At 36.5% G+C, this 13,945-nt stretch overlaps 1 protein-coding gene across 16 annotated transcripts in view; it reads left to right on the forward strand.

The window, feature by feature from the left end:
* Nucleotides 1-13,945, forward strand: part of ROBO2 (roundabout guidance receptor 2) — a 1,246,890-nt gene that overhangs the window by 1,208,440 nt on the left and 24,505 nt on the right. For all 16 annotated transcript variants that reach the window (XM_076000825.1, XM_076000828.1, XM_076000830.1 and 13 more), the window contains 2 exons: nucleotides 8,003-8,263; nucleotides 12,762-12,967. In XM_076000825.1, the coding sequence (XP_075856940.1) occupies nucleotides 8,003-8,263; nucleotides 12,762-12,967 (467 nt within the window). The remainder of the gene's footprint in view (nucleotides 1-8,002; nucleotides 8,264-12,761; nucleotides 12,968-13,945) is intronic.

Here is a 13,945-nt window from a genome sequence, read left to right on the forward strand (position 1 = left end):
GCTTTGTTCATTCCTATTAATTCTTTGTTGTTTATATTTGACTGAGATTATTTAAAAGAGTTGTCTTCAAGCTCTGAGTTTCTTTGTTCTGCATGGTTTAGTCTATTCTTAAAACTTTCCACTGTGTTTTCAATTTCCTTAAATGAATTTTTCATTTTCAGAAGTTCTATTTGGCTTTTTTTTTTTTTTTTTTTTTTTTTTTTTGAGACAGAGTCTCACTCTGTTGCCATGGCTAAAATGCCATGGCATCAGCCTAGTTCACAGCAACCTCAAACTCCTGAGCTCAAGTAATCCTTTTGCCTCAGCCTCATGAGTAGCTGGCATGACCGGCATGCATCACCATGCCTGGCTAATTTTTTCTATATATTTTTAGTTGGCCAATTAATTTCTTTCTGTTTTTAGTAGAGACGGGATCTCACTTTTGCTCATGCTGGGTTCGAACTCCTGACCTTGAGCCATCCACCAATCTCGGCCTCCCAGAATTCTAGGATTACAGGTGTGGGCCACCACACCTGTCCTGGCTTTTTTTAAAATATGTATATCTCTTTAGTGAATTTTTCATTCATTTCCTGAATTATTTTTCTGGTTTCTTTGAGTTGGTTTTCTGTTTTCTCTTTAATTTCATCGAGCTTCCTTACAATCATATTTGTAATTCTGTATCTGTCATTTCAATATTTTTATTTTGATTGGTATCCATTGCTAGAGAGCTGGTGTCCCTCTTTGGTGGTATCTTTCACTCTGATTTTTCATACTTCCACAATTCTTGTGCTAATTCCTTCTCATCTGGGGCAGCTGTTGCTTCTTTTTTTTGAAATTGCTTTTGTTTAGATGAGGCTCTCTCCACCTCACTCATAAGATTCCGTCTGTAGCATACGTTGGGTAAGAACCTTTAGCTTTGCTTATGGGTGCTTTGCTGGGGGGTCTAGGTTCTAGATGGATGCCTTGGTTGTAGATATCCTTATTGTGGTTTTCTCAGTTGCTAATTGTTTGTAGGTTGCAGCAGTGGTGAGCTATGTGTGTGAGCAGATTCCCTTTCTCTCATTGATGAGGAAGGATGGAGGTCTTTGGAAACCTTTCTCTTTCTCCAGCCCTGTGATCATCTTAATACCAATTTAATCTCTGAGACAGTAGGTGGTACTTGTGAGTAAGAATCAACCACATCCTTTATGATCGAGTCAGTATGTGCTGTAAAGGGCTGTGCAAATTGACTTCCCTGCCACTAGGTGATGCTTGCCAGAAGGAACAAGCTACAGTGTTGTTTTTGAGACCTGTGACCAGCTCTAGCCCTCAGAAAAAGCACTTGAATGCTGCAAATGGCAGGCAGGGCCTTGGAACTTCCAAGTGAGTTCTTATTTTCTACCCTAGCAGAGCTGGGTCAGGAAGTGAGATTGGGGAGGGCTGGTTGGGTGAGCCTGCTCTTAAGCTCCACAAAAGCTGGTAAGGTAGGTGTCTTGGCAAGGGTCAAAAGTCTGTTCCCAGGCTTCTGGTAAAAGCCACAAGGGAAGGGCCGAAGTGGTCCCACCCATCCAGAAAGTCTGCTTATGGGGCAGGGGCCATCTGAGATTCACAATCTGCCTTTACGAGTGGCTTTCACTTTTGTGCCCCCTTCCCAGTTCCATGATTTTCCTCTTGCATCTGCCAGCAATCAGGAGCTCAAACTAGCTGAGCTGCCTTACAGTGGTGGTGTGGGCTGGGGGGTGTCCCTGTCCAGGATCCCACCCTGGGCTGAGGGCATGGCCTTCCTGTTGTGGGAGGGGTGCTCTGTTAGTTTGCTATGGCTAGGACCTGCACTGCACTCTCTTTTCTGTTCTGCCCACACAAGTTCCCTTGCCTCTGGAGATGAGTTCACAAATCTCCCTTCTGTGCCCACCAGCAACACTATAGAGACCTGAAGGTACAGGATCTGGCCTTCTGGCTTGTCCTCAGGACCCTAAAGATCCTCAACCATGCCTGAGAGAAGCATGCTGGTCTCAAATTGCCTATGAAGTTCTCAAGCAGGTTTGATGTCCCTCCACTCTAGAGTATACTCTGCTCTGATGGAGCAGCTGGATAAGCAGCACCAGGGAGGGCTGGTGAACAGGGAGCTCACAGTTGGAGCACCCCTTACTCTGCTTCAGGTTTCTAAGAGGGAAGGTTTAAGCCCCACTCTCTGCGGAAGCCTCAGTGTCATGGATGCATTCAACAGAGGGGAAGCAGCTACTTCTGAGAGCCCTGGCTCAGTCATCTCTTTTGACAGCTGCAGGTGGGACTGGAGGAAAAGAGTCTGAATGGAGGAAAGCTAGTACTCTGGTTGTTTCTGTCCCTCTGTCTGGGAGACCGCTCACCCAGAATGTCCATGCTCTGGGGTCACACATATTTCACCAGACCCACCCATTCCCTGTGGCTCCTACAGTTTGGGCTGGAGTTCACAAATGTTTGTGTGGGAACAAGCGAGATGAAAACTGTGGGGCTAACGCTCCATGGGGAGAACAAAGGCACAGGGTGAGTGGAGAAGCAATATGGCACCTCCCCTTTTGGCTTGAGTCTGCGCTGATGGGAAGGACCCCAAGGATGCTGGCAGCCTGGTGCTTTGTCCTCAGGAAGCTCCAGTTTACTGGTGGCAGTGGCTTTTAGGCTTGTGAGGATAGTAAAGCTCTCCAGTATCTCAAGAGCCTGCTGACTGCCAGAGATGTGAGGGAGGGAGAAACAAACCTACCCACCTACCTTTTTGCTGGACTCCAATCCTCTCAAGGGTTAATCTCTGCCAATATCTTGCTCCTTCTTGTTCTACTCTGCAACTTCTTACCGTGAGTCTCTGGTAGGTCAGAATCACACCTGATCTATACTTGTTTGTTTGTTCTTTTCCATTTAAAACATTTCCTTCTTTCTGAGACAATCTGGTAGATGATGTCTCTGGTTAGCCATTTTGTCTCTACCTCCTAATGCATTTTATTATAATCATATGATGCTAGAAAGAATTCAATAGTAATTAAATGGAAAACTGGTGCTTTGTGTTATTATTGCAATCAGTGACTGGCAAGCTTTTGCCAGTGTTGAACTTTATTGTATTTTTATTCGTAATTTGGTATTTTTATCTGGCCTATAACAAGTCAGTTCACATGCAACATTGATTTTTTTGTCATCTTTATCATTATTCACCAGGCAAGACAGATGATATGATGCCTTTTACTTCACTGACAATAAGTCAAAGAACAAAAGCTTCTCTAGGAAAGGTTGGCCAGAAGACTTTTGGTTGGCAGTAGCAGCATGTTTACAGTCTTTTTAAATATTACTATGAGAAAAAGTTGAAATTCTGCCACTCAAATAAGGTGTATATCTGTAAAATGTAAAGGAAACTGTAAAAACATAGCTACACTTCATAAAATTTATAGAGTCATTTGTTATTTTCTCATCCTTCTTCAGTAAGTGCAAGTAACCTAAGTATTTGTTGCTCTGGAATGCATTAAAACATGAAAACCACGGAAATAATTCTTCTCTATCATATGATATACACTGTGTCCCAGCCTTCCTTCATTTTTCATGTTCTCCTCCTAGTATTTTCTTTTTTTCTCTCTTTCCATTTTTCTTCTTTTGGCACAAACCAAGTAGATGAATCCATGGACTTTTCTCAGCTTTGCATATCCCAAAGGTGAGTACAGAGTTTGCTCACTTTTGCTCTAGATTAACTTTGCAGAGGTTGGAAAAATTGATGATAACATATATTCTAGTTAAATGAAATCGGTTTCAGTTATTTAATACATTATGCAATGTATTTGCATAATGTAAAGAATAGTATTTATGTGGTTAGACTCTCTTTTGCCTGATATTTAATATTATTTGAATAATAAAAAGTAAATTGAAACTAGATATGGTGGCTTATGCCTATAATCCTAGCACTTTGGGAGGCCAAGGCAGAAGGATTGCTTGAGGTCAGGAGCTCAAGACCAACCTGGGCAATAAGATCCCGTGTCTACAAAAAAGTAGAAAACCTAGCCAGGTATGTTGGTACATGTCTAGTCCTAGCTGCTTAGGAGGCTGAGGCAGGAGGATTGCTTGAGCCCAGGAATTTTAGGTTGCAGTGAGCCATGATAATGCCACTGCACTCTAGTTGGGGTGACAGAGTAAGACTCTGTCTCAAAAAACAACTGAAAAAATGAATTGAATATAGCTGATTATATTTTTTCCTGTTGCCTTAACACATGATACATATATTTTTTCTTTCTTTTATGTTCTCTATGTATTTTCATTTCATATATATGCTTCCATTAGATTATTAAAAGTAAGAATATTTTACTACTTACAGAATAGGAAAATTTTAGGAAATAATTGATTTTTCCCATTTGAAAGATTTATAAACATGTTATGTTCTTTCTTTTTTCAAAGGTATAATATGCCTGGCGATAAGCCAATGTAAGTAAGGGAAGTGCACCTATTACTTTGGCACAAAAATATGCTCTTTTGTAACAAGTTTTACAGAGTAGTTTAATTATAATCATTGAAGAAGGATAACAGCAAACACATTCCTTACTAAAAAATGGGTAGTTCTTTTTTGGTTAGCTTTCTTATAGATGTCTGTTTAACTTAAGAATATTACATTAAAAGTCAAATAAATAAATTTTTTTAAGAAAGAAAACTGAGGGTTTTTTTTTTTTTTCCCATCAAAGCATGGGATAAACTAAAAGTAGTAAAGCCAACTGGGAAAATGAGTTACAAACTTTGTTAGTGATGGAATCTTTTCTTTAAATGAAAGCTAACTGTGACATCCAACATATAATACAAATACAAATGACATCAGTTTAGGGCAATATATTTTTTTACTTCAGACTTGCACTCACGCTATAGTTAATTAATGGAAATACAAATTTAATCAATTCTATTTTTTAATTTATATAAAATTTTTATTCATGATACATTAAAATGTGTCTTCCGTTTATACTACATTAGAAAAGAGATTTAGAAAGAGATATTTCCATCATTCTATACAGCAGCAGTCCCCAACTTTTTTGGCACCAAGTACCATTGTGTACTTTATTTCTATTATTAGTATGTTGTAATATATAATGAAATAATTATACAACTCACCAGAGGCTGGGGACCCCTGCTGTACAGGGCTTCTGAAACAGGGTCTTAATTTTGTAATTCATTGAGGAAAAAAGTCATCCAGGTAGCTTCAGTAAGAGAAGAAAATGACCATGGAGATAAAAATAAAGGAGTCAGAAGTAAAACCAAATTTGAAAGAAAAATCTTTGAGGTTTGGGAAAATGAATTTAGCCCAACCCCAAAACTAGTTTAGGCCTTTTGCTCTTTCTTTTTATAGTACTCTGCATTGTTGATTATTTGTTTACTATCACTCTGCCTCTCAGAAATGAATGCGTCAGTTTTGTGAAATAGATTCAGGGCCCTGACACAACATTGTTAGGAAAAAAGATGATAAATTGTATTTTTTAAAATAAATTTTATTTTTAGATTGATTTTAGGTTCACAGCAAAATTTAGCAGAAGGTACTGAGATTTGTCCCAGCCCCTATACATGCATAGCCTTCCCAACTATCAGCATCCCCCATCAGAGTGGTGCATTTGTTACAATTGATGAACCTACATTGACATATCATTATCACTCAAAAATCATAGTTTACATTAGAGTTCTCTCTTGGTGTTTTACTTTCTGTGAATTGGACAATTTTATAATGAATCACCTATTTTATAATGAACACATATCAACCATTATTGTATCATACAGAGTAGTTTCACTGCCCTAAAACTGCTCTGTGTTCTCCACTTGTTCATCCCTTCCCCCTCCCATAGCCTCTAGCAACTACAGATCTTTTTACTGTATCCATAGTTGTGTCTTTTTCAGAATGTCAAATAGTAGGAATAGTTTGGTATGCAGCATTTTCAGACTAGTTTCTTTCATTTAATAATTATTCATGTAAGTTTCCTCCATGTATTTTCATGGCTTGTCAGCTCATTTCTTTCTAGTGATTAATAATATTCCATTGTCTACATGTACCACAGTTTGTTTATCCATCTGCCTTCGGGGGTACATTTTGATTGCTTCCAAATTTGGGCCATTATGAATAAGGTGGTTATAAATATCCATGTTCAGGTTTTTATAATAAATTCAGTTTTAGACAGAATAAATGAAAAGATGTTCAAGTGAAAATATTTAAGAATCATCTGAACATTTATGAGTTACAGTTTGTAAGGGAGATAAAAACTGGTTATATATATTTGTGACATTTATTCTATTTTCAATTTCTTTAATGAGCATTTCCCATGTACCAGGTACTATACAAAGTGCTAGAAGTAGAAAGGGGAAAATTACAAAGTTCTTGGGTTTAAGGATCTCACAGAATAGTGAGAGAAAAGAAACATAGAAACAAATTATCTTAATGTAAGAAGTACCAAAATATAAGTACTATCAATTCCATATGAAGAGGGGGCAGAGAAGGCTTCACAAAACTGATGACATTTGAAGTGAACCTTGAAGGAAGAGCAGGAGCTTATAAGTAGATGATTTGAGAACAGTCATATACAGATCCAGATTTAGAGAAAACATAGAATAAGCTGGTTTTGAGGAAATTAAGCTAGAAAAAGTAGGCTGGTCAGATAGGGAAGGGTCTTTTTAAGCCCAGCTAATGAGTTTGGAATTTTTCTTATGTTAATTATAGTCACTGAATAATTTTATGCATAGATGTGATTTGAATGAAGATTTTAGAAATATTATCCTGTTTCCTCTATGGAAAAAGGGGGGGAGAGAAGATACTATCCCAAGAAACTTGGAAAGCCAATAAGTTGGATTGCATCAGGAGACCGATCTGTGACTGTGAAGCAGGCATGAAGCACAGAGGAAAGATTCATGAGATATTTAAGAGGTTGAATTTATAAGACAACTATATCCAAACTAATTGATGGGCACACATGGGCATAGAAAGAAGTAAAAATCTCTGGAAATCAAGCAGGGGGGTGGGGGGGATGAAGGAAGGATAAAAACCTGCCTAACAGGTACAATGAACACTATTCAGGTGATGGGCACATGTATAGCCTTGACTAAAGCATTATAAAAGCTATTCATGTAACAAAAACACTTGTACCCCCTTAATATTTTGAAATAAAAAGTTATATCCAATAATATTATCTTATCCTCAAATGTCTTTTTAATAGTATGTTAGGATTTATTTGATTTCTGAAAATACTATGACTAGAAAGAATATGTAATAGGAATACTGCTAATTTTGTATCTCAATTAACTTTTTGGATTAATTTTTTATATTCTATAAAAATATTTCTATATTTTTAAAATACTTAAAATACCTTAAAATTGCTGTTTTAAAATAATTATTGTGTTTTATACTTAATTCATTGACAGGCTAGATCTCATGTTAAATGTTTTTACTACAATAAAATATTATTTTTTAAAATATATTTTATAGGACAAGGTTTTGATTTTCTGTTCTATGATTTGCATTTAATGGCAAGATAAAGGGGACATAGTTTCTACTGAGAAAATTAAGAGAATCAAAGAGATATTGAATATATTTTATATCAAAAGTCTTAATGTCTGACATGTTATATGAAATTAAACAGTAAATAAAATTTTCCAACACTACTTAGATGATCGATAAGCTATATTGGCATATTCTGTTGGTGCACAAGTATAAAGAGGAGAAGAAAGTAGTTAAATCTACAAAGCATTGAATTCTTTAATTGTGGTTAATTAGCAATTTGGTTTTTCCACATGAGTAAGTTTGTTGGGAAGTTATTGCCTTTTGTAACTGTGGGGTAGTAACAGTTAGCTAATGAGGTCTTTTAAGAATAAATTGAGATATTGAGATAACAGATGTAATTACAATTAGAAATTAAGATAACAGCCAGGTGATTTACTATGGTAGCACCAATAACTTGATCATGAGGAAGTAAACTGAGAGAATATTTTAGATACCATACGGTTGCTATTTATTGCCAGTATAATTGTGTGTGTACCTGTGAGTAACAATTTGCATATTTTTCTCATTTAATTTCAGTTATGACAGTGATAGCTGGTGCCCACCACTGCCAGTGCAAACATACTTACACCAAGGTATGGAAGATGAACTGGAAGAAGATGATGATAGAGTCCCAACACCTCCTGTCCGAGGCGTGGCTTCTTCTCCTGCTATCTCTTTTGGACAGCAGTCCACTGCAACTCTTACTCCATCCCCACGAGAAGAGATGCAACCCATGCTACAGGCTCACCTGGATGAGTTGACAAGGGCCTATCAATTTGACATAGCAAAGCAAACATGGTAAATATCTTCATTATGTCAAGGAACCCATGCTTTCAACACATGGAAATATTCTTTCACATGAATTCACAAGAGATTTTGATATAACTACATGGCTAGGGTTAAAAGTGATTTTGCATCACTCCTTAAAAAGTCAGATAAGAAAATGACTGTAGAAACATTAAATAATTTGACCAAAGTCACATATTTAGAGAGTGAAATGGAAGAATTCAGATCTGCAGAATTTTAGGCTAAAAGGCTTTTGACTAGACCAGAATCTTTTCCAATTTATGGTTTAGCTGCAAATAGCTTATCCTTGAACATACTTCCAATGTCATAATAAAGGACTCCTTTTAGATTCTTCAAAGTGTCTGTGATTAATTCTGTATGTGGTTGTGAATATGTAAATATAAGCTTCTACAAATCACATATGGCCAGTGTCAGTTATTAAAAGGCCCTCTTTAGGATGAATTGAATGAGACAGAAAAAGCAACACTATTAGAAACAGTAAATGCAAGCCCAAATCCCCAAGAATAAATAAAAAGCTCCAAATAAAACTTTCATAAACTGTAGATGGAAATCTACTTAGGTATTCTGTGAAAATATGGCAGAAATACAAATGTGACTAACTCTTACAAATTTATAGGTTTTTTTTCTTATTTGGTCTTTCTTCTTGCAAATAGTGATATATAAGTCTGGACTCTTGAAAGTGAAATCTCAGTGACATATCTCCAATTACCTTCTGTTGATTTATACCCTGTTCTTAAAGTCAGAGTGAATTATTTTAAATAGTATTTGTGTCTTTAATAGTTCTATCTACAAAGATGAATTGCTAATGAGGTAATTCTTATTCTCAGTGTTAATGACTATTTTTAAGAAATAGCTAATTACACATATGAAGAGAAACCAAAACCAAGAAATCATGTAAAGCTTATTACAAACGGGCTCTTTTTTTTTTTTTTTTAGGATCAGAGGTTTTAGTTAGAGCTTTTTCCCAAACAATCTTCAGGTGTTTTCCCAAGTTCAAAATCAACCTATTAAACAGTATACTTTTTGCATCAACCTGCTTTTTATAAACGATCATTAAATAGTTGAAGCCAATTGCATAAAGAGTCATAGGATTTCCTTCAACTTAACTAATAAAACTGTGTAGTTTAGTTCTTTGAAGCACAGACTCTAGCTCAGGGGTTCTCAAATTTGTGTTTTAGAACCACCTTGATAACCTTTAAATATATTGATACTTAGTCCCCATCCCCAGATAAATTCTGGTTACATCATAGCCTGGGATTTGACAACCAGTGTTGGCATGGAGGTGAACTTGTTTGTCTTACTGGCTGTATGACTTTGGGCAACTTACTTAACATTTATATGCCGTAGTTTCTCAATGTGTAAAATGATAGTGATAATAGTAGTTAGTTCATATATGATATTAGAAGGTAGTCCCCCAAACCACCCTCACTTCTGACACGAAGTACAAATTTCAAGGGTCCCCAAGACCACTCTGAGGTTCAAGAATTCTCTAGAATAAGTCATAGAATTCACTGAAAGTGGTTATAGGCAAAGTCACAGTTTGTTACAGTGAAAAGGTGCAGATTAAAATCAGACAAGAGAAGAGGTGCATGAGACAAAGCCCAGGAAAATTCTAAGAGTAGAGCTTCTGCTTGTCTTCTCTTCGAGGAACTGTGGACGGCGTTACCTTGTCAGCACAGAGAGTGACAATACACAGAAAGTACTAGCCAATCGAGGAAGTGCCCATGAGCCCTGAGTTCCTGAGAGTTCATCTGGACTCTGTCACATATACATTGATGCATACCCACAGGGCTGACTCAGTCTCCCGCCCCTCCAGAGGTTGAGCTGATACCATGCAACTCAAAGCCTCACCATAAATCATATTGTTATATTAATACTTTCTGGAGTCACCTAAGATTTCCAGGTAAACAGAGACATTTTTATTAGACAGGACATTCTAAGGGCTTACAGATTACATCTTAGGTGGAGTACAGGGAAAAATGCCTACCCTCTCTTAGGTCAAGGTTTAATTCATTGTTACACATCATAGTTTTTGTGAGAATTAAATAAGTTTGCACTTGTATAGTATATAAAGTACTATACAAGTACTGTATAATAAAGTACCTGGCTGTATATTAGCTTTTATTATTCAGAATGGCTTGGGTTTTGATCTGAGTTGTTCACTGCTTTCTTTCCACACTTAGAAGAATGTCCAACTTAGTAAGTACTTCATAGATATTTGCTAAATAGATGAACAAACTAGTTCATGTTCACCTGCTCTGAGTACCAACAGAGCAGACCATGTTTTTCCTTCTGGATATATTTCTACTGAATCCAGCAATCTTCCAGAATGCCTTAGCTAATTCTTCTTATGGGAGCTATGAGTCCCTGTACATTCACCTAAGACCTTGCCCTTTGGATTTGAAAGTGCTCTCCGTTTGGGTCCCACAGCAGCTTCACAGGAGGGCTGTTTGAAAAATAATGATCCCTAGGATCTATCTCCAGGGATTCTATAGATATTGATCCATGAGTACGCAGCGCAATGCCTGTCACTAGAAAATATTTATAAGTGTCATGTGCCCTCTTCTTGTATTTTAGTTTATCTCCTAATTTTCCTTAACTCAAGGAATACATTTTTCATCCCGTAATATATATTTGTTCTGTCAAGAGTTGCCATTGGTGATGTAGGACTGGAGTGTTGGTCTGTTCCATCCTTCCCAGGATCAAAGTCCACACCGTTATAGGAGAATGAATCATGTGTACAAATATGGCCTTATATCCTCTTGTTCATCATCCGGCTCTTTCCATTCCCAATTCAGAAACAGAACTTGAGGTAACACACCAGGATGTGTTCGTCAATGCTCAAGATTTTCTTGCTTTTCCTTCCTGATTTTTCAATTAATAAGTTGTGATGAATGCCTAGTAATAACTTGGGGCTTAAATATCTGATCTATTATATTAAAGATTTGGGTCTGATGATATTGAGGTAGCTTTCAGAAATAATATGTATTTTTTTGAGACAGGGTCTTGCTCCATTGCCCCAGCTAGAGTGCAGTGATATATTCATAGCTCACTGCAACCTCAAACTGCTGGGCTCAAGTGATCCTCCTGCCTCAGCCTCCAGAGTAGCTGGGGCTACAGGCACACACCAACACACCCAGCTAATTTTTCTATTATTTGTAGAGAAGGCTCTTGCTCTTGCTCAGGCTGGTCTAGAACTCCTGAACTCAAGCAATCCTCCCATGTCAGCCTCCCAGAGTACTAGGATTATGGGTGTGAGCCACTGTACCAGGTCCATTTTTGTTTTTATAACATTGAATAATCCAGAATCCTGGATTACTGGAGTTGGTTACAATTTCAAAGGGCAATTGGGAGAAGAATATTAAACAAATTCTGGAAGGATGAAATAATTTACCAAAGGGGAAAAATTATTAATAAAAAAACACCTCATTTTCTTTCATTCAAAAGCCAACAGTGAAAATACATAGCACTTGTTTTATATCTCTCTTAAATAGCAGGGTTCTTTTAAATACTTTTGTATGAAGGCAAAGAAAAATATGTTAAAAGATGTACTACATTCACTCTTTAGTGCCAATAACAAATAATAATGAATTGCTTTCATTTAGTGTTTTATGGTTTAGTGGAAACTCTAAGTAGACTCAAAGCAAATCAATTGGACCCTAGTGTCCAGCTTCACATTTTGTTAGCTACCTGGTCTGAAACATGTCACTTCAATAAATTCTAAAAGAAGGTTGATAATACATATTATATTTAATTCATAAAATTGAGATTTATGAATTATGCATAATTTATAGAATTATGCATTCATTATAAAAAGTTTATTGAATACACTAATGTTCTAAACACAGAGAATGCTGTGATGAATCTCTTACACCTTTGAGGAGTTTAAGACTTTGGTGGGCGAGACAGACATACAAATAGTTACTAGAGCATAAATTAGTCGTGCCTACCCTAAACTGGGTTAAATTGGAAACAACCATCCAGCCTAATGCAGGAAGAAAGCCTCGTAGGCTGGGAATGTGGTCATGGTTGGATGGCTGGAAAATAGGCCCTCGTGTGGCATCTTTTCTTCATAAGGGGCAGCAGACAGCATGAGGTAGTTACACAGACTGAGTAGAATTTTGACAGTAACTAGGAACAAAAATTTTGTATTCTTATTAGAGAAAAAAGTTAACTGTAAATAGTTATTTGTGACAAATATTCCTATTCTCCTCCGGATGTCTTATGTATACAAAAATACTAGTTCTGTATTGTCCTATAAATACTAATCAAGAGTTAAATTGCCTATGTTGTCCTTGTTTGGTGAGTCATGTATCTGCAGCCCATTGTCTCTGGTGAAGTATGAGAAAGCACTGTAAGCTCCAAACTTAGTTAATGGAAAGGAAGAACACACTATTAGTTGCTATCGCATGCCATTTAAATCAAATTATAATTTTGTTGAATGTTAATGAATTCCTTTTTTTAAAAAAAAATTTCATTTGAATTCTAGGCACATGCAAAGCAATAATCAACCTCCACAGCCCCCGGTTCCACCATTAGGTTACGTGTCTGGAGCCTTGATTTCTGATTTGGAAACAGATGTTGCAGATGATGATGCTGATGATGAAGAGGAAGCTTTAGAAATCCCCAGGCCCCTGAGAGCACTAGACCAGACACCCGGATCCAGTATGGACAATCTAGACAGCTCTGTGACAGGTAATAGACCCAATTTAACAGGAATAACTGACCTATTTGTAACATTAAAATGCATCAAAAATCAAATACTTTCTTATGTAAGATTTATTCCACTCCATCTATTTCTGTAACATTTTAAATATGTTAATATTAAACACAAAATTCAAAAAGGATTTGGTAATACTTTTGCTTTGCTGCAAAAATGATAAGAAAATTCATGAATTTTAAAAAGCTTTAAAGACATGAAAGAAAACTCAATTATATCCAGGGCTTTCATGAAAAGTTCACTCTACTAGGGAACCAAGTCTACTACATAAAAAACCTTGACTTTTAGAAATGATATATTTTGTATATCAGGCACAACATACAAAGTGAATGCAATCTTAAAGCGCTTCTTGATAATTCACTCTGTAAAACCATTCACTGATGAAAATAAGCAAGTCTTCAGAATAAGCCTCTCTAAGTTTGCAGAAGGCATTCTTTTTGGAGTGGAGGAAATGTGCAGTGAGATAAAGCATATGTTTATGTATTTCATATTGCAGAATCCAGTAAATACTCCTATCCCAAGAATCAGAGTTATTTTTACTGTTTACTTCTTTGGCTTCCTCTTGCCTTGTTCACTAAGTTACAACTTCAACTGGTACTCACATATGATGATCCCAGGAATGATGCATAACCTATTTACAAGAATTTAAATTCATCAAATTTTGCTAGAAACTTTAAAATCCTAAGATATACACAATGACTAGGCAAAAAGTAAAATTTCAGTCTTTCTATTTAATTAGGTATTCATTCTTTGACACACCAGAATATGCCTCCTATGCCAGAATATGTGACTATGAAGTCACAATTACTACTAATTTAAGTCTGATCTTTGCATTTCATTTTGTCTTCTCAGAAAACACCCATACCTGTATTTACCTTGCTGACATCTTTCATCCTAGGAAGTATATTATCACAGCTTCACTTAATTCATTTTTGTGCCAACAGCTTTCTAAC

The sequence above is a fragment of the Microcebus murinus genome, chromosome 1 (assembly GCF_040939455.1).
Source record: "Microcebus murinus isolate Inina chromosome 1, M.murinus_Inina_mat1.0, whole genome shotgun sequence".
NCBI lineage: Eukaryota > Metazoa > Chordata > Mammalia > Primates > Cheirogaleidae > Microcebus > Microcebus murinus.